The sequence below is a fragment of the Plecotus auritus genome (genome assembly GCF_963455305.1).
Source record: "Plecotus auritus genome assembly, chromosome: 5".
Lineage (NCBI taxonomy): Eukaryota > Metazoa > Chordata > Mammalia > Chiroptera > Vespertilionidae > Plecotus > Plecotus auritus.
Genome location: NC_137776.1, coordinates 42,392,110 through 42,417,920, shown reverse-complemented (window position 1 = coordinate 42,417,920; position 25,811 = coordinate 42,392,110). Strand labels below are relative to the sequence as shown.

Below are 25,811 nucleotides of genomic sequence, written 5' to 3'. Positions count from 1 at the left end.
CTATAAAAAACATTTACATACAGGAAAATTGAGCAACTATTATGCATGAGCAAGATTCCCTCTCTCAAAAGAGCGTATAATGTCGCAGGTAGACGTAACAGTTGGAGCATGTGGTTAGCACCATCATGAAGACTACAGTGAAGAATCACAAAAGTTTATGCTCATAGAAGTCAAGCCCTAAAAGACTGAGAGGATCATCAAATATAGAAAGAACCTCCTGGATGTTCTCAGAAGCAGTGACAGCACAAGACAAGAGGGGGCATTTGAATGTTGCCCCCAGATTTTCTGGCATGTTTGACTAGAAAAAAAGGTGGTACCTTTAACCAAAATTGCTCCAAGAAGAGAAAGGTAAAAAATATTATAAATAACTTCATCTAGGGTGAAATGTCAAGTAGGTAGTTGAAGGATCTAGAATTTTGGGCAGATGTATAACAGGACATTGAGATAAAATAGAAACCCTAGGGATGAGATTATGAAGCATTCTGAAGACAGAACCTGAGCGAGCACATTTGTACATTTATTTCAAATAAGAGTGATGTGGCAGAGGATACTATCTTCATAGTGTGTGTGGGGGCACTGTCCAGGAAAGGATGCTCAATGGTGTAAATGTTGCAGACAGAAGAGGATAAGAATGCAGGCTGAAAAAAAACCCATTTAATTCACTAAATGGGGGCCCACTGAGAACAGCTTCAGTGCAGTGCTGTGTAAACCAGACTCCAAGGTGCTGAGCACTGAGCAATGAGGATGCAGGGGTAATGGTTAAGGATCTCTCCAAGAAGTCTGGCAGTGTGAAAAAGGCTAGGCAAACCAGCAGGTTCAGGGAGAACTTTTTACACTGGAGGATACATGAGCATTTTGAAGACAAAAAGGAACCAGCATACAATTGTTTGCATAATTTTATGTTATTCACTAAAAAATTATTTTTAATCTTTTTCAAAAAACATTTTCTTAAACAAAAATTAAATTATATGCATTTACCATATAAACTTAAAAGCACTAGCACTTTATAAATCTTATTTCTAAAAGAGCTGCAGTAGTCTTTTTATAAAGAGTTTTTTATTAGACTACTTCAGAATTTTGTTCTAGCCTAGCATAAGAAATTAAACTTAACAACTGCTACTTTAGTTCCAGAAAGATAACTCTGATATAAAGCATTACACTTAAGTAATTGTGTATGCCTTCTTCCCCAGCCTTCTCCTCCAGAGACAAAGTATCTGCAGGGTAGTTAATAATTAAAATAACATTTTTTCAAGTTGAAATAGAGAAAAATTAGAAACAGTATTCCATTATTTGTAAGTTCTTAAAGATCTAAATTGTTCTTCACAATGATTTTTTCATGATAAAACATGCTTATTTATTATATACACATGCTTACATATGAATCTCCTGGCTAAAACACATGCAACCAACTTGAAAAAACAAGTATTACACCATCCTCACAACCCTCAGAATGCCCTTTTAATAAGGCACTCATGTATGGAAATAGGATATAACCACCAAATTAAATACAATGTTTAAAAGAAGCCTTTTATTAAGCACAAACAACTTTTAATACATTATCAATACAAATAGGAAAATGTCTTGTAATGACTATGATATATCAAAGATCTGAATGTTTTCTTCATACTGACACAATAAAAATAATCAATTTCAAAGAAAAATTAAAAAGTAAAATTTTGAGGACACTACTGTTTACTAATAACCATTTTACTATAGTCTAAATTTACTACATCACCTGGGGAGGAAGGGCAATTGTTTTTATATAGAGAATTCCTAAACTCTTATTAGCACCACTCAAAGCTTATTATCAGTTGTTCATCTACAAACTGACAGGTCAGGTAAAGCTTTAAAGCAGGTTTTCAGTGCAATGTTTATAGTTCCTTCTTTTAAGATACTTGCGGTCTATGGTCTCAAAGCATGTTAAATAATTATGCCTTGGTAGTTGCAAGGTGTTAACATGTAGAGAGAAATGTGTAATGAAAAGAAATGAGGCTTATCTTGACTGTGAAATGTATCTTAATGTATTGTGGCTAATGTTGCAGTATGCCAATGACATGCAGGATAATTGTGAACGCAGATCTGTGGGAAGCTGGTTGCCATTAGCTCTCTGTAGTCATCATTTCAGGATGTCTCAGCTGCTGTCTTTTGAGACTAACTAGTTTCATCCTGTCTCTGATGTGTTCTGCAGTAGAAGCCATGTCACTTGGACTCCCAAAATATTGTTCAGTTCTAAAAATCAAAACAAAGAGAAAAACCCCATTCACATTAATACAGATCCACTGACCACAGCAAATACAAAAGCAAGCAAAAAATTAGCATAAAAATTACCTCTGTGATAAGGCATTAGTTCATTTGTAGATCATACTATTTATCTTTGAATAGTAATTCAGTAGGAGAAACATTTTTTAGATGGCATAAAATATATTTTAAAATGTCAAGACAAATATATTAGTGGTATAAATGTCATATTAAGTGTACTTAGGATAATCTCAATAATATAACCAAGCTATGCAAATATCAATGAAACACTGATATCTTTATTTTTCAATTTGGGGTCCATAGCACACACAAATACAAAGTTTGTGTACTTCAGTGCTAAGGACTATTTACACTCATTGTCTAATATAGCTGGCAAGTGAAATATCCATTTAATGTTAAAGCATCATTTGGGACATTAATAGAAAAATCATTTAATTTTATCTTACCTGCAAAGATTCTGTTTTCAGAGTCACAGAATCTTTTAGAGGTAGAAGAGTTCTTAAAAATTACCTGTTTAAGCTCTTCATTTTTTGGAACAGAAAACGGAATTGTAGAAAACGAAGTGGCTTAACTAAGATCACACAGTGGAAAAACGAAGATCTGAACCTGGGTCTTTAAGCATTGACTCCAGAAAAAAACATTTTTTAAATATTTTCCCAAGAAAATGTTACAAAAGAAAAATCTGAATAATTTTACCATCAAACAGCTTTTATATGACACAAATTATCGTATAAAATGGAATAAGAATTCCAAATATAAAGGCGTGGTTGTCAAATTTGAATAATACAGTATTAACTTATTTTATCTTAAAAGGATGAGGAAATGAGACACAAACTATTTGTAGAACATGAGGAGGAGCTCAAGCAAAAACACCAGGAAAAGATATTACCAGGCTGACCTGAGTAGAAGGGAGACTGACAATTGGCTGTGAAATGCAATCACAGGTATTGTTCTGGCCTGGAACAACCAGAAGCAGCACACTAATACTGTTACTAGCTCAACTTACAATTTTAAGATTTTTTCTCTTGTATACATTGCAGATGTATAACATGACTTTAGGCTCTTTCTGACTGTTCAACTTTAGGTACGACTAGTAATTATATATTAGACTATGAATAATATTTGTTCAAGAGAATAAAATATATCTTTTCAATATCAATTCCAAATAAGCATTTGATATGCATGACACAGCAGAAGTTACACTATGTGTCAGACTTGTTTTAAGTAGTTTATATACATTTACCTCTTATGATTCCCCTACACCTATAATTTGAGGAGGTATGAATCCTATTTTTAGATGAGAAAATTGAGGCACAGGAAAGGTTAAGTGGCTAGCCCAAAGTATCACAGCAACTAAGTGGTGGTGCTGAGATTTAAATCCAAGACAACTGGTTAGAAACCACAATCCTAACCTTTATACTATACTAAAATGTAAGGATAGAGGACCATTACACTATACTAAAATGTAAGGATAGATGTATTCAATGGTCTGGTTTCCCTATCGTTTGAATTAAATATCCTCTCGATTACCTCTAAATCATCTTCACTGAGAAGGTCTAAATACTCAGGGATAAAACTCTTTCTGATTCATTTACTGGACCACTTATTTGCATGAGATTATTTCATACCTTTATCACAGACTGTTTGAAATGAAAAGAAACATGGAATCAGGTACTGCACATAACACAGTGAAAAGAGAATGGGTTTGGAGCCAGAAAGATCTGACTTTGTATCCTAATTCCACTTAGAAGCTGTGAAATCCTGAGCACCTTATTTCATCTTTCCAAGCCTCAGTTTCTTTATCTGTAAATTAGAAATAATCACACTAGCCTGGCACTGTTTGGTCAAAAGTAATGAAGGTGAAGTGTTTAACTTGGTGCCAGGCATATACTGAGCTCACTAAACATTAGTCCCTACCCCTTCCCTGAATGATGCCCAAGGTCACCCTAGTGACTAGGGCCTAGTCCCTATCATCATAGTCAAGGCTAGAACCCAGGATTTCAACCTAGTCAATGGTACTTCTTCTACAACAAGCTGTGAAGAAGCAATATATTTGATGGCAGCAAGTATCAAGTGCTATTGCTGCTAAGAGCCAAGTTTGGATTTCTTTTCATTTAAACCAGTTTATTGTAGGAATTGAAAATGTGGACCAAAGCTAACTGACTTAGCTTTTAAAACAAACAGGTTTCCTCTTAATGAATTCACTGATAAAAAGACCTCACCCATTAAAAGATCCTATATAATAAAAGCTTAATATGCTAAGTGTCCGGTCATCCGTTTAACTAATCAAAGCGTAATATGCTAAGGCCACTCAACCGCTCACTGTGACGTGCACTAACCACCAGGGGGCAGACGCTCCGACCAGGTTAGCTTGCTGCTGGGGTCCGGCCGATCGGGACTTAGCAAGATGGGCTGGGCATGGCCTGGAGCCCTAACGCGGTCCCTCCTCAACTGGCCAACCTCCTGCCCTCCCCAGCCCCGATCGTGCACTGGTGGGGTCCCTCAGCCTGGCCTGCGCCCCTTGCAATCCCGGCTGAGGCCCCTTGCCCCGGGTGTATGAATTTCGTGCACCAGGCCTCTAGTAAAATTATAAGAACATGCACCATACCCATCAGGATAAATTACAGGAACAGTTAATCTATCCAAAAGTGATTTCCCAACTGCTTCAATTTCATCAAATTGCTCCTCATCATTAATAGCTTCAGGCTCTTCTGGACAATCTTGCAAAATCTGCAACAAATAAAAGGGCAACATCAAGAGACAGAAAAACAAATTTAGCAGATTGAAAATAAATCTCAAACAAATTTAGCAGATTGAAGATGTTTATATTTTGTTTTATTTTAGCATTTTCATGTACAACATTGTAAAAAAATTGATCTATTTTTGACAAAAGTGGCTCAACAAATTCAAACAAAATGAGATACATAATCCCTACTAACATAACTGGAATATGAAAAAAGTCTATAGTGATTCTTGGGGGGAAAAAAAATACTAGAAAACTATTTGGAAAGTAAGTTCGAATTGTACTTAAGAAGTATTATCTCATTCAATAAGTAACAATTTATTGAACACTTACTATATGTTTACTTAGTGCTTGGGATGTAAATGAGATACAGATTTTGACCTCCAGATTTTACAGACTTGAAAAATGAAAAATTATATAAATACAAAACAACATATACTCCCAGTACAAGCACATAACTGATTTGATGGTCTAATTACACAATTTATAGTTATTTTAAAAACTGATCTGCTGACTTAACTGATGTAAACTTCTATGGTTATACTTCAAATAGAGGGAAGTTCTACAGCCCTTGTAAAGATATTATTTGTTTCCCCTTAACTATTACCATTTAAATTTAACTAAAAAAAAAAAAAAAAACCCTGCAAAATTTGAGGAAGGAAAAAGAAAAGGTACTTCTTTTTGCAACATACTTCACTTAATCCAATCATGTTTATTTCATTGTAGCTCATAAAGAACAAATTTGTATTCTAAAATTCTAGACTTAATTTAAATATTTTCCCAATCATACTATACAATTTGCTTATAGTTATTATATTTATGCTTACTGGTATAAAACAGAACACAGTCAAAAGGAAAATATGATAACAGAAGGTTTCACCATAGGTTTGCACAGCAAAATAACCTTAAATCGAGTTTATTATAAGTATGATAAAGGCCATGAAGTAGAAAAAGTAGAAATGTTAATTATCTATTATAGCCAATGAAAAATAAACAGTTGGTTATTTAATGTGAATAAATAAATAAATCCAATCTGGCAAAAAAAGCCCATATATATATATATATATATATATATATATATATATATATTCTATATAATAAAGAGGTAATATGCAAATTGACCCTCATGCCCTCGCATCACAAGATGGCTTCCCCCACATTGTCACAAGATGGCTGGCAGAGGAGGGCAGTTGGTTTAGGCCCTGAGGGACTGGGCCTAAACCGGCAGTTGGACATCCCCCGAGGGGTCCCAGATTGGAGAGGGTGCAGGCTGGACAACCCCGCCCCCAGTGCATGAATTTCGTGCACCGGGCCTCTAGTGTGTGTATGTGTGTGTGTGTATTCTTATACAACTTCTTAAAAGTGGTCTAGATTTTAAAATGCCTTTTCTGATACCTTTAACAATAGTATTCTAAAGTTTTCAATAGTGTTAGAATAGGGCCAGTGGTCACCTTGGAGAGGGGGAGGGGCAGCAAAAGCAGCGTGGCTAAAAGGGAGTGGGGAGCCTCTGAGGTGCTGGTAGCATTCTGTTGTTTGAACAGTGCACTGTTGCACAGGTGTGTTCACCTTGTTAAAATTAATGATTTATGTTCTGTATATTATGTTAATACTAGAGGCCCAGTACACGAAATTCGTGCACTTGGAGGGGGGTCCCTCACCCGGACTGCACCCTCTCGCAGTCCAGGAGCCATCAGTTCAGACATCCTTAGTGCTGCCGCGGAGGCAGGAGAGCTCCCACCACTTCTGCTGCGCTCGCCAGCCATGAGCCCGGCTTCTGGCTGAGCGGTGCTCCCCCTGTGGGAGCGCACTGACCACCAGGGGACAGCTCCTGCATTGAGCATCTGCCCCCTGGTGGTCAGTGTGTGTCATAGTGACTGGTCGTTCTGCTATTCGGTCGATTTGCATATTAGCCTTTTATTATATAGGATAATGTCTTATTATGGGCAAGGCCTCTAATTCGATTTTTTTTAGGTAATTAAAGGGAGGGGCAGAATTTTCACTTAAGCCTGAAGCTAAAATTGCCCTTAGCTCAAAAATCTGCATACCACTGAGACACATCTTGGTGAGGCTCATTCTGAACCCCCACACTGTTCTCGTATGTGTATAAGTATTGGGAACCATCTTATCTCTTTAGTGAAAGGAACCTTTTGTTATGTTACAATGACTAACTTTATCTCATGAGTTGTGTTTTGGCTTCAAGCCTGTATCCAGTATTCATGAAGCAACTTCAGCTCTTCTGCTCAATATTTAACTGGCATATCTTTATTTTATTTTCTCTAAATCTTTCTAGATTTTTATGTATTAGATAGGAATAGCCCATGGACACAGACAATAGTCTGGCTAAGGCCTGGAAGGGGCGTGTGCAGGATGGAGGTCATCAATGGGGGGAAAAAACACACAACTAAAACAAAGGGACATCCGTGATACTTTCAACAATAAAGATACAGTTTAAATAAAGGAAAATATCTTAGTTCAAAAGAGTTTTATGTGAAATAATATAACTAATTGCTCTATACTGTATTTTATATTCTCAACTCCTCTCAAAGAGATATTAATTGACGCTATGTTCACTTAATATTAATTTACCTTAAGTTCACTGACTTCTGCCACGCCGACCCAGCACTGACTGCCACGGGGGCTGTGATCCGACCCTGCTTTTCTCTCTGGGCCTGATCACAGCCCCCTCAGCAGTCAGTGCTGGGTTGCTGAGGTAACTGCAGGACTGACTTCCAGTGTTCGGTCGAGCCTTCGGTTGTTTTGGACGTTAAGGACCCTGGCTCTTTATATATATAGATTATACTTGAATAAAAAGTTTTCATTAAAATAATCAGTAGATAAGCAAGTTAAGCCATTTTGCATACTTTCATTCATTACCATTAGGCCCCTAAAACACTGCCCTGTGTGTGGAGTTCAGGGACCAGGTCAGAAAGAGTTTACTATGAACGTCTCCCAACAAATGTACTTCATATCCCAGACAGAAACTGCATAGTTCCTGAGGTTCCTGGAAACATTTCTTTTGTTCGACAGACAAGGCTATCACATTTAAAACTTTGATTTCTCCTATTTTAAATTGTACTAAACATCCCCTATATATAAACTTTCATTGTAAGAGATCAAAACAAAGCTAACTACATAATAAAGCTCCTCTTCAGAATGGAAATGCAAAGCTCATATGATATATATTTTCACTGTGCTGACTTAAGAAAAAAGTTCTATGAAAAACTGCCCAGTAACATTGCATATTCATTTCTGGTTTCAGAGACTAAATAATTTAGTAAATAATAAATTCTAGAATTACTTTTTAAAAGATAACACATACAAATATGTTCTTCCTGGCCAGTGTGATTAAGTGGTTGAGCTTTGACTTATCCAGGAGGTCACGGTTCCATTCCCAGTCAGGGCACATTCCTGGGTTGCAGGCTTGGTCCCCAGTTGAGGGGGGGTGTGCAGGAGGCAGCTGATCAATGATTCTCTCTCATCATTGATATTTCTCTCTCTCTCTTTCTCTTTTCTCTTCCTCTCTAAAATCAATAAAAATGTTTTTCTAAGTAAGTTTTAATTTTTATCCTTATTCTCATTTTAGTTGGGACTCTAAACATTAAAAAAATAAAAAGTGCCCTTTTAAATAATTTATGATAATTTATAGCAGGTACCAAAGCACAGTTTCCTTTCTTGGCATATGAATGAGACGGGAGTCCTGACCTCCTAAAGAATGGACAGCACACTATGGGCAGTAGGTAGAGAGAAGAGTAGCACTGTCGACAGAAGACCACTGAATGGTTCTGAATTTCTCCAACCACAGCACTCCACCCCTGGTACCAATTACTAAGAGAACTTGATTTCAACCCCCTGAGATAATATATCTAAACAAACTTTAAATAATAGAACTAATATCAATTTTTTAAAACCAGACTAAGCACATATTTAAGATTAACACATTTTAAACATACACAATAAATACTATTGTGACCACATTTTTTAAAAAGCAAACCTTTTCGGTATTTGAGTGAAATGCAATAGCCATTTCCAGCCTATGTACTCTCTCTTCAGATGCTATCGTAAACTGTTTCCATACTCTGTTCAGTCGAGGAAGTGTATCCCCAGAGGACCGAGAAGTGCAGCGCAAAGACTGGCACAACACAACGGTGGCCTGTAGCAACTGTCTTCCATAGTCATAAGTGCTCTAAAAAAAAAAGAAAACATGAAATTATAATAAAAGAATTCTGAAAAGAGGGATGGGAAAGCATGCAGGAGGACTGTGGTTGCCATTGAGTGACACTCTTGGAAATCAATACTGAATGACTCCACTGGCACTTACTACAAATTATCAGCATGCATAAATAATGCAGGGGAAGCAATACTTTTAGTTCATTTTCAGTAAGTTTCTTTCTTATTCTGTTTCCCCCATCTCAGTCGGCTCAATTCCACAGGCCAAAAAGAATGTCTGTTCAGTCTTTAATTGAAACAAGTGGGTAAAAACAGGCAGTTTGTATTCCACAGAGAAAACCACATCTGTTACACGGTAAACTCAATTATTAAGGAAATTAATTAAAACACATTTGTCAACAACAACAAAAAACCTGTGTTATAATGTTAATGCTGGTGAGATACAGCATTAACATATATTTTGTATTAACTTTCATGAATCAATAGTTGGATTGCCTAAAAAAATGCTGTAATATATAACATAAGTCACAGAAGGCATACAGAACCTGTATTCAAGGAAACATAAACCCTCACAAGTTTGTGCAGGTTAGTTTGGATGCACCAGCTGACATTTTCTTAGTTCTGTGATATTTCTGGAATAACATAACTAACCTTCTGGGACTTGGAAGGTTAAGTTACATTATAATCATGCAGAAAGCTATTCAAACACTGAGCTTGTAGAAAAGGAAGATAACCAGTTCTGCACCTGTGCGACATCAACAAATTTTCTATGCTTTTCCAGTAAAACTTTCGTTTCCTGGGCATCATCACCCAATCTGATGTGGGTCTTAAGCAGAGCATCCAGAAGTTCACTTAGCCATTCTACTGCCTAAATGAAAAGAAAGAACAGTGAAGCTGGATTCATAAGTCTTTACTTATTATATCAAAATATCATATTTATAAGAAAAATCATATCATGTGATTGATTAATCTATTAGTTTAACCTAAGTTCCTAATAGCTTAGTTCATTCAATGACAAACTACATGAATTAATGACCTTGCCTCCTACTCAATATTTTTTAAAATCTAAAGAAAATACCTATTAAAGAGAAGCACTCTTTTAAAATTATTATCACATGATTTGTAATAGAAGATTACATACAATAGATGTTATTGAAATCTATATTATGATTTTATGTTACCATTTAAAATCACAAATTTCCTCTATGCCAAGCTGAAATGATGTACTCTGATGCTAAATACAAAAAGATAGAAAATTGTTTACCTAGTTGAAAAACCTTCTTGTGGTTAAAAAGCAGTGTGTTATCCAGCCTTTATCCTGGGATATAACTGATAACAGGTGAACAATAATAAATAATACCTAGTCCCAATTTCTAGCTCAAGAGAGGATTTCATTAAGAAGGTAAATCAAATGAGACCAAGTGAGATAACCAGGAATACAAAACTATTATTTCAACAGTTTAAACTAGAATCTGACTTCATGTTACCTTCTTAGGACCATAAAAAAGTTGTGTATGTTGGATGAAATCAATCTTCTAAGAAAAAAAACAACTAAATAATGTGCCAATCGATGCTTACCTGGGCAGCATCTTCTTCACATTTAAACAACTGCACCATTTGAAGCATCTTTAACCTTCGCACATCTACCATGTCTTCACATCTAATAAACCCAAACATAAATTTAGAAGATTTTGGTTGTGTTGATAACTATTAAAGCACACACGTATTATAGTATACTAAAATACCCAATCTAACACTATGGAGACTGTAACTATTTTGTATTGATTTATAAGAATTTTAAGGATAACTATTGATGTATATCACATCAAAACCTCAAAATACCTGAATGATACTGAATCACAAACCCTCATGAGAATAGCACGGATTCTGCAGAGTGCTGAAGCAAAACATAAATGCAGTAGCACACTAAAACCCAAAGAAATCTCCACTGCCAATTAGCATTAAACTAGCTTCAAAGATAAAAATGCAAAGTTTCTCAAATACTAATTTAGAAGATGATATTCAAGGAAACAAAAAAAATAACACTTTTCATTGTGTTAGATTACTCAGAGTAATATCTAATTTTGAATAAAAGAAACACAAAAACTCTACCTATATTCTTAAGAAGAAAAAAACCTCTATAGCTCTCTAGGTATAGAGAAACACAACACAGAGTATTTTTAAATTTACTAAGGTCTGGATAATATACAGCTTAAACTTGTAAGGTGACTTGACCTAACTCAGCTCTGATCCATTCCCTTCATTCCCATGCAATTCTATATACTTTAGGTGGGGAGGAAAAATCTCATTGCAATCCCAAATACCAATAACTAGTTAACCAGGAGGCCCTGGGCTCCACTACAGTTGATGTTCTTAAAGAAGGCTTAATAACAATACAGACGTCATTGTCACAAGGCAGTTTTATAAAGATGCCTTCAATAAAATCACACAGCATGCTGTTAAAATGCAACTTGGTTAAAGTAAAATTCTACAAAGGACTGAAGGAAAGTGATGCGAATTATTTCTAAAATCTGAAGCTACAGTATAATGTAAGACACTTTAATGATGAAGATGATGTCATACATGTATTCAACACATTGTCAGAAATTGAGTAATGTGCTTGAAAAAATTAAGACGTGGTCTCTTGTATTAAGATGGTCCCATTTGAGCCCTAGCTGGTTTGGCTCAGTGGATAGAGCGTTGGCCTGCGGACTGAAGGGTCCAGGGTTCGATTCCGGTCAAGGGCATGTACCTTGGTTGCGGGCACATCCCCAGTGGGAGGTGTGCAGGAGGCAGCTGATCGATGTTTCTCTCCCATCGATGTTTCTAACTCTCTATCCCTCTCCCTTCCTCTCTGTAAAAAAATCAATAAAATATATTTAAAAAAAAAAAAAAAAAGATGGTCCCATTTGAGGAGTTGGACGTTTACATAAACAATGCGATAAATGTTAGTGTAGAGCCATGTAAAGGATTTATGGGAGTGTGGAGGAACAAGTGATTAACTTGTCTTAGAAATCTAAAAAGGATTGCAAGGATAAGCACCTTAAAAGAAGGAGGAAATCCAGTAGGCAGAAAATGAGTCACAGACGCATGAAACAGCATGAGGTATTCAGGAAATGAAACCAACCATGTGATTTTGGGGAAAGTTACAGGAGATGAGACTATGCAGGACTGGATTATGATCTCCTACACTATTCCAAGGAGATAGAACTTCATCTGAGAAAACAGGAAGTCTCTTAGAGATTTTATATAAGGAAATTGTGTAATTAGAAGTGCACTTTACACACATTACTCTGTGTACAACCATAGGTAGAGAACAGATAAATCTTGAACAAAGAAATGTTTAGGATACCAAAACAGCAAAACGTTGACATTTGATGAGGCTGCAGGGATGAGGAAGAGTAAGGATTTTAGAATACACCTGAAGTTTGGTAGCTGCTGGTAACTTTAACTTAGATAGAAAATTGAAGGAGAGGAGCAATTTGGGTGGGGGAGAATGATTCCAATCTGGACATTGGTTTGACGAGTGTATGGGGCATCCAGGTGGAGATCCTCAGCAGGCAAGGGGAAGTATGGGTATAAAGCACAGGAGAGTGGTTTGCGTCAGAGCCATAACCACTCGATCATAATATTAAAGAAGGTCGTTCAAGTAGTGAAACTGTCCAGGGAGAACACAGACTGAGAGGAAAATCTGACTTCAGAACAAACTCTGCAAACAGTGACATTAGCAGGAGGACAAATAAACAGTGAAAACTGAGAATAAACAGAGTGCCAGGAGGAGTACCATGAGGGTGTTTTCAAAGAAGACAAGGTTGTCAGGAGTTTCAAGAAGAAAGAAAAATCCAGCTGTGTCTAAGGCTATTCAGAGTGGGTAAGCAAGGTCAGCACTAGAAGTATTCCTGCATTTTGAGCAAGATCAAGCATTTCATATATACTAGAGGCCTGATGCACGAAATTCTCACAAGAGTAAGCCTTTGCAGCCGCAGCGGCTGCTTCGATCCCGCTGCTGCAGCACCGGCTTTGTCCGGAAGGTCGTCCGGTCAAATTAGCATATTACACTTTTATTATTATAGATGGTAATTAAAAAGTCACTGGAGACATCAGTAAGAGCAGATTTAGTGAAATGGTGAGAGAAGTCAAACTGCGGAGGGTTGAAAAGTAAATTGGAGAAAGTGAGAAATTAAATGAGTGTAGATTAGACCTTCAAATGACTTCACTTTCAGGAAGGAGTGCTCTAGAGCTAGAAGACAAAGAAAGAGTTGAAGAGGAAGGTGTGTAATTATTTGCATTTTTTTAAATAGGAGAAATTTAAGCAAATAAATGAGGGACAGGGATCAGAGTAGAGAATGGGAGTTGATGGAATGAGAAGACATGAGGGTACATGGAAGGATCTGCTTTGGTAAGAGCAGGGCTGTCATCCTTTGGGATGAGAATGAATAGTGAAACGGATAAATTTGCAGATATGAGGGGAGAGGGAATTTCTACCTGGTGAATGTTTTCTCTAAGATGTAAGGGGAGAGTTTCCGTAGGTTTTCTTGACTTTAAAATTTCTAGGTGTACAAAAATTTCTAGATGGATTAATCTATGTATACATGCATAGATTAATCTAATCCATTAGTTCAAAATACAATGGCCCTCCATTATCTGTGAGTTCTGCATCCATGGATTCACCAACCATGGATTGAAAATATTCAGAAAAAGTTATGTAGTTGCTTACATGACTAAGTAGTGAAAATTATGATTTATTAGGGATGAAGAACCTATTTTAATGCCTTCACTCATTGGTTTTCATGAAGTGCTCTGTAAATGGAAAAGCATTTGTCATTTTTTGACGGGTTCAGAAAAAATAGAGAAGTGTAAGGTGCAGAGTTTAACATGAAAATATTCACAAAAAAATATCTTACATTGATGCTGATGTATACTATGTAGGAAGATCTACGACAGTTGCATCCGTACTGAACATGTACAGACTTTTTTTCTGGTTATTATTCCCTAAATAATAGAGTATAACAACTATTTACCTACCACTTACATTGTATTGGGTATTATAAGTAATATAGAGATGCTTTAAAGTATACAGGAGGATGTGCTTAGGTTATATGCAAATACAACACCACTTTATAGAAAAGATTTGAGCATCCATGAATTTCCCTATCTGTGGGAACCAATGCCCCCTGGATGCACAGGGACAACTACAATTTGCAGTTGCTATTGCAAATTGAGTTTTCAAAGAAGCCTTTAAATTCCCAATTCTGTGTCAAATAAAACTAAACATCGTCTTACCCTTACCCATCTTACCTATCATCTTACTTTAACAAACATTAATCTATATAGTCTAATCCTTTCACAGCAAATATGAGAACAATGGATGTATGATAATTTGTTAGTAAGAAGTTTAGATGAAGAAACATATCAGTTTAGATGACATTTAACACCAACTAAACCAAATGAAAATTGAAAAGCAAAATTCTCCAAAAAGATTTTTCTTAAAAGACAAAAGAGTCAGAAGCTACACTGGGGATAGGAATAGAAACTATTGGAGTGTAATCAAAATTTCTACTACTGAGTAAAAAGGAAAAGGTACCCATTTGTTAATTGAACAAATTGCCATTATGTGTTGGTATAATTACATACAATAATTATTACAGTCACACAAAAACTTACTACATGTCTACTATATAAACAGGTAAAAACTTTTAGTTTGAAAAAAATATATAAATTATATCAGTTTTCATTTTAATTAATATGTTATCTTAGCAAAAATTAACATTAGTAGTCAAACTTTGCCTTTGTTTCCTAAGCTGCATATCTTCCATCACTCCTTGTATGTGGTCCACATTTTCTTTATTTTCAATGGTTACATCCTTTCCATATGCCCAAGATGCCTGATTGGAGATCTGATCCAGAAGACCTTGACCTTTTTCACGCAAACCTTGCAATCCTACATCTAAAACAAAAGTTGTTAGATTTAATTTTTAAACAAAGGAGGTGCTTTCCCTCCCTCAAGTAAACCCTTGCAGCAGATACTGCACATGAATTCCAAGTAAAACAGTTTGTATATTAAACTATCCTTGGATGGAGTCCTCTGAACATTTCGAGCAATAAAACACCTTTAAATGTGACTCAGACTGAAATTCTCCCCCATCCTCCCAATGCCAAATTGTCCTTAAAGAGAATTTCCAAAGGGCTAATTTCCATAGATAGTAATTAATTTTTAAAACTGAAAGCGTAAATGTGAGAATTACTGTTTTGATGAGTAAGAGTTTTCAATTTTTTCCTTTCTGCTTTTACATAGTCCAATTTTTTTTAGAACAAGGCAAATGTTTTATTCAAAAAACGGTATGAGTTGCAAGACTTCAAATCACTGAAGCAATGTTAAAGGATGATAAACATTCTGAGTACAGGTACTACCTAGTTTATACCCAACAAGAAGCAACACTTGGGATGTTTGCAATACTCCAAGTATACAGGAATTTCTTTTCTTTTTTTAAAAAAGAAGTGTGGCTCCAGAAATTTTCTGAGATTTTCAAATAAATTTCATTTGGCATATTAAATACTACATGTGTACTATGCATATCATTTGCTAAAATAACAAAGCCTCAAGCAAGTAAAATGCCAATACAAACATGATTTTTCAAACCCATTCCTTCAAGTCCTTTTCAAAAATTAATTAATTTGGTCCAATCACATGTTACCATTTTCTATTAAATCTCTGCCCTCGGTTTCTGCTGCTTCTCCTTTATCACCTTTGTCCTCCTGTCCCCCTCAACCTATCCCCACTTTCCACTTTTGCATCTACTGTCTACCTCTCCAGTCATGACCTGGGGAAAGTCACTGTATTTATCACTCTACTAGATTTTTAAAGGCCTTGATGACAAGTGCGAGAACTAGCTTAATGAGATTGGATCAACCTCACCTTAGAGAGTATGTAATCTTGGCAATATTTCCAATTTGGAGAAACAAATTCACAGAACCAAACCAAATATGTTTTTACAGGTTAGGATATAGCAACAACAAAAATCATTGCATAAAACAACAGTTTGGGGCATACAGGGTTTACCACAGAACACTTCACAGCTAATTACAGTTTATGCATGCACTACAAATAACTGTTCATAGGATATGCAAGACATAGCACCTGTAGATATAGCTGGGTAAATAAGAAAGGCTAACGGTCCAATGAAGGAAGTGATTGACCAACAATAAAAAAAAAATTTTAGCATAAATTACATCATTCAAGAGAAAACCTTTTTTATAGCCATTTTTCCTGTAAATAATTAATTCAGTATATGCTGACTTGTGTAACCATGGTAATATTTTTTTTAAAAGAACCCTTATGTTTCAGCATTTTTAAAATCTGCTTACCAACACTTTTCAGCTTCTCTTCAAGCAGTTTTAAAGTTTGCTGAATCGATGCTCCATCAGCTGGTGCTACATCTACGCACAACATCCCTAATAAGCCATCCAACTGCTGAGACAACTAAAGCAGAGGGACACCAAAGAGATAACCCTGATATAATCAGCATCTAAAGTGTTTAATGGTTAATGAGGTTTATATCTAATGAGGTTATCACAATTATACTTGAAAAAAAGACTATGCTGTTAAAAGACAAGAACGAATAATTAGAATACATGTTATCTGGAAGACAGAACACACAGATGCATGCACCAGGAAGACAAAGAAATATATCCAGGTCAGCAGAATGTACAAAAGTACTGAAACTTCCATTTCATTCTATGTTATAAAGCATAAACATTGAGAAACAATGAAAACAAAATATATCTACTAGTTGGGGCACTCTATGTAGACAAAAAAGGTTTAGGAGCATGCAGATTGACTTAAAAAAATCAAAGATTTTATCTCATTTCCCCCACCAGTACATTATTTTACTGTTCCAAGAAAATAATTAGGAGACATGCAAACCTGCAAAAATTATGTGCAGATAAGTATTCAGATCATTTGAAGAGAAGAAAAGCAGTAAGAATAGATACTTACATCTTGGGCAACCCCATGAAATTCAAGGGCTGCTTGTAAGAGATTTTGCCTAAATTCCAGTTGACTGGCCTGTCGATAGCAAACATCACTAAGTTGTTGCTGCAGGGACTTCAGCTCCACAAGATCTTCCTCATCCCCAGCATTTAAGAGTGCTGCAATTTGCTGATTAAGTTCCACATACACTGCGAACCATTCCTATAATAGAAACATTGTAAAGTAAATTAAGGATAAAATTAGTTTATGGAGACCTACATGACATTTTATAATTTCTCCATATATATTCTAAGTAATAAACAAAAGAATTTTCTTAGGCAAAATCATTTAAATTAAGAAGAAAAGCCCCCAACCCTCAAATCCTTCCACTGCAATCCCTGGAACTTACTCCTGACAAGAACAAAATCTCCTATAGCCTCATCCTGGCCTCTGTTTCCTTCTTTCTTGCTTTACTGACACCTGTCCACCCTCAGAAAAAGCAGTTAGCCCTGCAGCCCTCCTAACTAATTGCTGTTTTTGTTTTCACAGTTGACATACCACAATCCTAGAGGTGGAGTGGAGGGATGGCTGCCTCAGGCCCCATTACTATTTCCAGACCATTTCTTCTCCCTCTTCTCTCAAAAAACACATCTCCTTTGAAATGCATGCTGTCAGATTACATCTTTCCAACCTTTCCTGTTGCATGCCCTCATCCAGGGAGTTTAGTAAAGGTCACTGCCTTCCTCTCAGCATCAGCTTTCTTACTGACTTCCACCACGTAGGCATTTACCCAACACTGAACTCCCAGTTCCTTGACTCCCTCCTTCATTTCTAACTATTCTGTCCTCATCTGGCCTCAGCTACCCACTCAAATGGACATAAAATCCTGTCATTATATAACAGCTCCCCAAATCTCAATTTACAGAATCCCCTTCTCTGACCACCAGCTACTGACTCTCCAATTCACATCCTTTAGAATGCTCACACCTACAAACCTATAGGGTCTACCAATCTGTTCACCTCAGTATGTTTCACTGTCCAGCACTCAAGAGCCCTGTGTCCTCACTTCTATCTCTGACCAGAGGGCTCTCCTTTCTTCCCTCAGATTCACCTGTCAGACCTAAGACCTGCTGTCCTTGCCTACTGTACTTCCAGGAGAGAAGGTGAATATGGCTAAATAAAAATTATATGGATAGGTATCTTAAAAGTTATTACTAAATGGGCCTTTAGCAATTCTATTAATTTCTCTAGTCAATTCACTTTCCCATTCTCATGACTATCTTTTTTACTCCTTAAATCTTCAACTTCCTTTGCATCTCTTTACTACTCTAAACCAAAAATCTAACTTCTTAGCTCACAAGGCAGCAATCAGATGACAACTCTCTCATCTCATCAAAAAATCTATGACCTTCCCTGTAACCTTATACTTTGCCCTTCCAACTGTAATCTGAATGAACTGTCTCTGCTCCTAAGGCCAGCCACTTCACTTGTGTGCTATGTGCTATCCTCTGTTGCCTTTACAAGGCTTTGCTCTTGGAATTATCTTCTTTCTTTCTTTCTTTCTTTCTTTCTTTCTTTCTTTCTTTCTTTCTTTCTTTCCCATCATTGTCTTCTTTTTCAATTACATTATTTCCATTAGCATACAAATAACATATCTTATATTAAAAAACAAAACATAGGAGAAACCAAGATGGCGGCATAGGTAAGCACCTAAACTGCTGCCCTGCACAACAATTTTAAAACTACAACTAAAAGACAGAACGAACACCATCCAGAACCACAGGAAGGCTGGCTGAGTGGAAATTCTACAACTAGAAGGAAAGAGAAAAGCTCACAGAGAAGGAGCGGCAAAGAGCTGAGGTACGGAGACACGCGTGCACAGAGAGGAAGGGTGGCGGAGTGCCTGGCTGGCTTTCTCTGGCGGAAGGGGGAAGGAAGCCCCTGACCGCACTGAACCTCAGTTCCGACTGCACGGAACCTCAGTTCCGGGCGAAACCCTGTGGACCCAGGCTCATACAGGGGGAGTTTGGACTGTCAGGTAGAGAGGAAGGCACTTGGAGACTCAGAGATTCAGGGGAGCCACAGCGGCAGGGGTCTGGAGGCACGAGTGCGCACAAAGACTGACTGTGGAGGTTGCCGCAGGCATTCCCTAGCGGAAGGGAGTCGGAAGCTCCTAACTGCACTGAACCCCAGTTCCGACTGCACTGAACCGCAGTTCTGGGCGAGCCCCTGGGGACCCACGCTCTTACGGGGGGGAATCTGGACTGTAAGGCAGAAACTCGGGAACCGCAGAAGGCAGAGTTCTGGAGACTCGCGCGCAAGGGCAGGGCTGACGGGAAGCCAAGACTGTCTGCTCCGCCCTGAGACTCCACCCCTTCCAAGCTGAGCACAGAGGCCTTTGCAATCTGGCAAGTCTAATCCTATAAGGCTGTCTCCAGCACCGAAAATCTCCCAGTGTAGACACAGCTGATCCTCACAGCCAACTGGCCTGCAGGTCAATTCCTCCCAGTGATACCAACAACAATCAAGACTTAACTACAACAAGGCTGTACACACAGTCCACAAAGGGGTGCACCAAGAGTGTCCACCTCAGGTTAACTGGGGGGCCGACCCACTGGGCCATGTAGGAAACCTAGCACACAAAGCTACCCTACCAACTCAGGGAAGCAGTGAAAAATGGGGAGACGAAGAAACAGATCACAAACGAAAGAAATGGAGGAAAACAAACGACTGGATATAGAATTCAAAACCACGGTTATAAGGCTTTTCAAGAATATCCTAGAAAAGGCCGATAAATATAATGAGACCCTCAAAGATATGAAAAAGGACCAACTAGAAATTAAGCATACACTGACTGAAATAAAAAATATTATACAGAGACCCAACAGCAGACTAGAGGAACGCAACAATCAAGTCAAAGATTTGAAATACAAAGAAGCAAAAAACACTCAACCGGAAAAGCAAAAAAAAAGAAAAAAAGAATCCAAGAAGTTGAAGATAGTGTAAGAAGCCTCTGGGACAACTTCAAGCATACCAACATCAGAATTATGGGGATGCCAGAAGAAGACAGAGAGCAAGATACTGAAAACCTATTGGAAGAAATAAGGACGGAAAACTTTCCCGACCTGGTGAAAGAAATAAGACTTACAAGTCCAGGAAGCGCACAGAACCCCAAACAAAAGGAATCCAAAGAGGACCACACCAAGACACATCATAATTAAAATGCCAAGAGCAAAAGACAAAGAGAGAATATTAAAAGCAGCAAGAGAAAAACAGTTAGTTACCTACAAGGGAGCACCCATACGACTGTCAGCTGATTTCTCAACAGAAACGATGCAGGCCAGATGGGAGTGGCAAGAAATATTCAAAGTGATGAATAGCAAGAACCTACAACCAAGACTACTCTACCCAGCAAAGCTATTATTCAGAATTGAAGGGCAGATAAAGAGCTTCACAGATAAGAAAAAGCTAAAGGAGCTCATCACCACCAAACCAGTATTATATGAAATGCTGAAAGGTATTCTTTAAGAAGAGGAAGAAGAAAAAAGTAAAGATAAAAATTATGAACAACAAATACATATCTATCAACAAGTGAACCTAAAAAATCAAGTGAATTAAAAATCTGAGGAACAGAATAAACTGGTGAATAGAATCAGGGGCATAGAAAGGGAGTGGACTGCTAATTCTCAGGGGGAAAGGGGTATGGGGGGTGCAGGAAGAGACTGGACAAAAATCGTACACCTATGGATGAGGACAGTGTGGGGGGAGGTAAGGGCAAAGGGTGGGGTGGGAACCAGGTGGAGGGGAGCTATGGGGGGAAAAAGGAGAAACAATTGTAATTATCTGAACAATAAAGATTTATTAATTTAAAAAAACATATACTCAAAATATGTGCATTTTGTTATATAGAAAGCTCCATATAAAAAATTCACAAATCCCCCCTGAAAGGAGTTCTCTATACTTATTCTATTATTTCCTGTTCTCTTTTTAATCTACTCTGATCAGAATTTTGTACTCCCCACTCTTGTCAAATTATCAGTCTATCTTACTGGACTTCTCAGCTGCATGTGACAAAGACAACCAATTCCTCCTCCTTGAAATGCCTTTTTCTTATTTCCTGAGACACACAGCTCCTTTTGGCCTCCTCCACAGGCTCTCCTTCCTCTCTTGCCCTTTAAATTTAGGAGTGACATGGGTGTCCAAAGGCTTTTTGCTTCTAAATCAATACTCAACGGGTTTGGATGATTTCATATAGCCCCATGCCTTTAAATAACACTAATAGGCTTACAACTCCCAAAGCCTGACCCCACTCCTGAACTGAACACACTGATACCCAACCGTCTACTAACGATCTTCATTCAGGCGACTTTTAGATATCCAAACTTAACTTGTTCCAAAAGATGCTGGTTTCCAGCCTCCCAACCTGCTTCTCTCCCAGTCTTCCCCACTTAATAGTTGCTAAAGACAAACATGTGATTCTTCTTCCAAGAGCAAGTCTTGCTGGCTTACCCCATGAATCTGACAATTTCTCATTACTTATCCTGCCTCCATTCTGTTAGCCTCCTGCCTTCCTATTTCATTTTTTGTCTCTACTCCCTGTTCTCCATACAATAGCCAGTGATCTTTAAAAATATATATAAATCCATTCTCAGCTAATAAATTTATTTTTAGCTTTATTTGTGAATTATGCTTTTAGGAAGAATCTAAAACTTAATACTTGACAAAGTGTTTTAAAACAAAAATGGTATGTTAAAAGTCTCCAAATTCTACTCCTATTAACCAATCAATATACTAGAAATTTGACTTTCATAAGACTTGAACAATTCCAATACATGTTTTAAAGTGTTCACTTTTATTTACAAAGAGAAAAGAAAGCTTTTAATAAAATATTAGACTATCTCATCATAAGCTAATATATTCATCCGGCATCAACCTATTCTCAAGGTGAAACGCAGTGCCATCTATTGGTGAAAATGGTGCAATTCTCTTTTGCAAACCTTTTAGAATGAAAAATTTCAAGTCTATTCAAAAGTAGAAAGTAGTTGGCCCTTCAACAACATAGGGTTTGAATTGCATGGGTCCACTTATACATGGATTTTTTTTTCAATAAATACTGTAAGTGTATTTTCTCTTATGATTTTCTTAATAAACATTTTCTTTTCTCTAGCTTACTTTATTGTAATACAATATTAATAGATATATAAAATGTGTGTTAATCGACTATTTATGTTATTGGTAAGGTTTCCAGTCAACAGTAGACTATTAGTAAATTTTGGTGGGGTTAAAGTTACATGTGGATTTTCAACAGTAAGGGAGGGGAAGCGGGGGTCCACGCCCCTAAGCCCCTCACTGTTCAAGAGTTAACTCTACAATGAAACCCCGCGCACCATGCAGCTTCAATAATTATCAGCTCATGACCTTAAGAATCACAGTTTCTATCTCAGGGACTATAAATGAAAGTCCTATTTTTGTACTATCATTCTTTCTTCTGTCACTGTAGTTTCTGTCACATGAATTGTGTCTCTATAAAAATATGTTATTAAGCTGGACTGGAGATAAAAACCACAGCCAAACCTCAAATGATTATGTACCAAGAGGTCAAAATGTCCTTTATGGCCTCTAAACAGTACACATACTGTATGTTTACACTCCTATACCAAAGTTCACAGAAACTTATCACTTAGCATCACACATGCTACTAATTAGCACATTAAGAACAGCACTGTAACACGCAGAGGAAGAAAAGTCTCTCACACTGTGCTGGCTCTCGATCTCTTCGTGCTTCTGTTGTAGAGCCTGCGAAGCCCGAATGGAATCTCCAATCCCCCACTGGGCTCTCAGTTGTTCTGATCCAGGTCCTTCAAGCCAGTTCACAACCTGTAAAAGGGAGTTGAGATGAAATTTTAAAGTAATTAAAAGCTCTTCAAGCTTTCACATTCTAACTGGTTTTCCCTTCCCAAAGTTCCTCCAGTATTTTTCATCTAAATTCTTTAAATTCTAATGCATAGGCACTTCATATTCATTCTGATCATCTGCCAGGATCAAAGAAATCTAGAAGGTTCCGACAAAAATAAAAGGATTAAAAAATAACTTATAATAAGAACTTCAGAGAACTATGGGATTTAGAGTTGGAAGGGAAATCAGATATGATATTGGTCACATTATCTAACACTTTAAGAAAACTGTGTTTCAGAGAGACTAAGTGACTTGTCCAAGGTAACATAATCCATTATTGAAAAACTAGGACTAAAAGCTATGTGTCTGTCCTGTCTAATATTCTTCCCAAGGCATTGATAAAACTGAATGAATTAACTAATATAAAGTTAAAATACTATTTTTCTTACTTTGAAAAGAAAGTTAAAAACTAACTGTAGAGCCTAGCCATGCCAGTCAGGGCATATGTCTTGGTTGTAGGCTCCATCCCTTGGTTGTAGGCTCCATCCCCAGGGGGCATGCAGGAGGCAGCCTATCAATGACTCTCATCATTAATGTTTCTCTCTCTCTCCCTCTCTGAAATCAATAAAAAAATATATTTAAAAAAAAACTATAGAATTATACCACTACAATACCCTCTAGGGGTCTTCTTAGGATCAACAAATTATTCAGACACACAAGGTCATTTTAAGTTCCAATGACACTGATCTACTCAGAAGGACATAGGGTGGGGACTAGTTTGCCAAAAGAGCAGGATTGGGAAATTCTCTTTGGCTGAGTCCCTGAAGCGGTCCAAGAGTTCAGGTATAAGAAGATGAAATATATATGGGACAGTTACAGAAGAAAAACTTCATACCCCACTGGGTCATGCCTGTTATAGAAGTCAATGAACTCAAGGATGCCCAAAGTTAAGTGTTCCATAGAGTATTGGTAGTTTTCCCAATCCAGATCCAGGAATTTTTAAAAATTTTTAATTACTGATTTGAGGGAGAGGGAGAGAAAGAAACATGGATTTGTTGTCCATTTATTCATTCATTCATTGGTTGATTCTTATATGTACCCTGACAGTGGATTGAACCCACAACCTTGGAGTATCAGGACAACACTCTAATCAACTGAGCTACCTGGCCAGGGCCATCCAGAATATTTTTTATTATAAGCAATGTTGTCTAGTAACATACTTGACATTCCAAGTCTTTATCAGGTTTGTGGGTTCTCTGAATCCACATAGACACAGTGAAGTAATTTTAACAGAAAAAAAAGAATATTATCAAGATTTATCTGTTACTAAATTAGAATAAGGAATTCAACAATAGATGTATGGTTATGCCCTAAATCTAAACTTAGGACAGCTCCCAAGAAGTGAATAAGGGTGTCTCTGAAGCATGACACTATAGATGCAATGGACAGGAAGGTTTACCTTAGAACTTTATAACCAAGTATCACAGACCCATAGTACATTTCTGTTACTACCAGGTTAAAACACATTCATTTTAAAATCTAACAGCTCATGTAATTTTTTAATAAACTTTCATCCTTCTGATTTTTAAAAATGTGCCACGTTATAGGAAAAAAATCATGTACTAGTATATTTCCTTCCATTAATTTTTTATATGCATAGTTTCCATATGATGCTCCAGATTTAAGTGCTACAGCCAATTCTCAAAGTAATTTCTATCCTGTTTTTCACTTAACATTAAATTATACTATTATCCCAGTGCACAAAATTTGTGCTCATTAAAAGGGAATTAATTAGAGGAAATATTTTAATATTGCTATTTGCCCTTTCTCTATAATATTAGTGTCAGATGTAAGAAAATTAGTAAAATGTATATGAAAATCTTCCTCCAGTCAGAGTCTGGGGCATGCCACAGGGCCCAGAGTCAAGTCCCTGCCCACCCACGTGCACCTCAAAATAGCGCTAGACCCAGACTAGGCCGGCTCCATCCCCATTTGGCGAGATCCAGACCCCGCCGGCCACACCCCCGTCAAGCCCTGCTGGGTAGGGGGGCGTGCGACCTGAGGTGCCCCATCAAGCCCCACCGGGTGGGGGGAACGGCCTCAGTTCCCCACCCCGGTGCCACGCAGCCTCAGGTCCCTGCTGATTGCTTGTTACGGCTCATTATGGAAACCCCGCCTCCGCTGTGGGCACAACCATCTTGTGACGGCTTGATGGAGTGAGGGTCAATTTGCATATTATCCTTTTATTATATAGTATGGTTTTTCATGGGGCTATAGCTATAATTTTAAATGCTTGCAAACCTTTTTTAAGGATGACTTCCTTGCTTGCCTGCCTTCCTCCCTCCCTCTCACACTTCTGTCCAAGCAAGCAACCAACCAATCAACCTATCCATCCTTATGAAGAACGATGTAAGTAATGTACTGCCTCAAATAACTGATTTCAAGACCCAATTTTCTATTGCTAAGCATGTAGAATGTTTCCAATTTCCACCAGTTCTAAGTAATTCCATGGTAAACATTACATATATAACATTTTTATATTTAGCATTTTATATATATACTTAAGAGGCCCGGTGCACAAGATTCATGCACTGGGGGGCAGGAAGGAGGGGGGTCCCTGCAGCCTGGCCTGCACCCTCTCATAGTCTGGGAGCCCTCAGGGGGTGTCCGACTCCCGGCTTAGGAGAGGCTCCTGCCACCGCCACCACCACTGTGCTCGCCAGCTGTGAGCCTGGCTTCTGGCTGAGCGGCACTCCCCCTGTGGGAGCACACTGACCA

At 37.6% G+C, this 25,811-nt stretch overlaps 1 protein-coding gene across 1 annotated transcript in view; it reads right to left on the bottom strand.

The window, feature by feature from the left end:
- Positions 1-888: 888 nt before the first annotated feature.
- The window catches only part of SESTD1 (SEC14 and spectrin domain containing 1), a 106,562-nt gene continuing 81,639 nt past the window's right edge, over positions 889-25,811 (bottom strand). The window contains exons 10-18 of the mRNA XM_080671038.1: positions 22,893-23,015; positions 17,166-17,360; positions 16,535-16,649; positions 14,957-15,116; positions 10,748-10,829; positions 9,915-10,037; positions 8,994-9,185; positions 4,868-4,989; positions 889-2,229 (exon numbers count right to left, since the gene is read on the bottom strand). Coding sequence (XP_080527164.1) covers positions 2,100-2,229; positions 4,868-4,989; positions 8,994-9,185; positions 9,915-10,037; positions 10,748-10,829; positions 14,957-15,116; positions 16,535-16,649; positions 17,166-17,360; positions 22,893-23,015 — 1,242 coding nt within the window. The 3' untranslated portion in view covers positions 889-2,099. The remainder of the gene's footprint in view (positions 2,230-4,867; positions 4,990-8,993; positions 9,186-9,914; positions 10,038-10,747; positions 10,830-14,956; positions 15,117-16,534; positions 16,650-17,165; positions 17,361-22,892; positions 23,016-25,811) is intronic.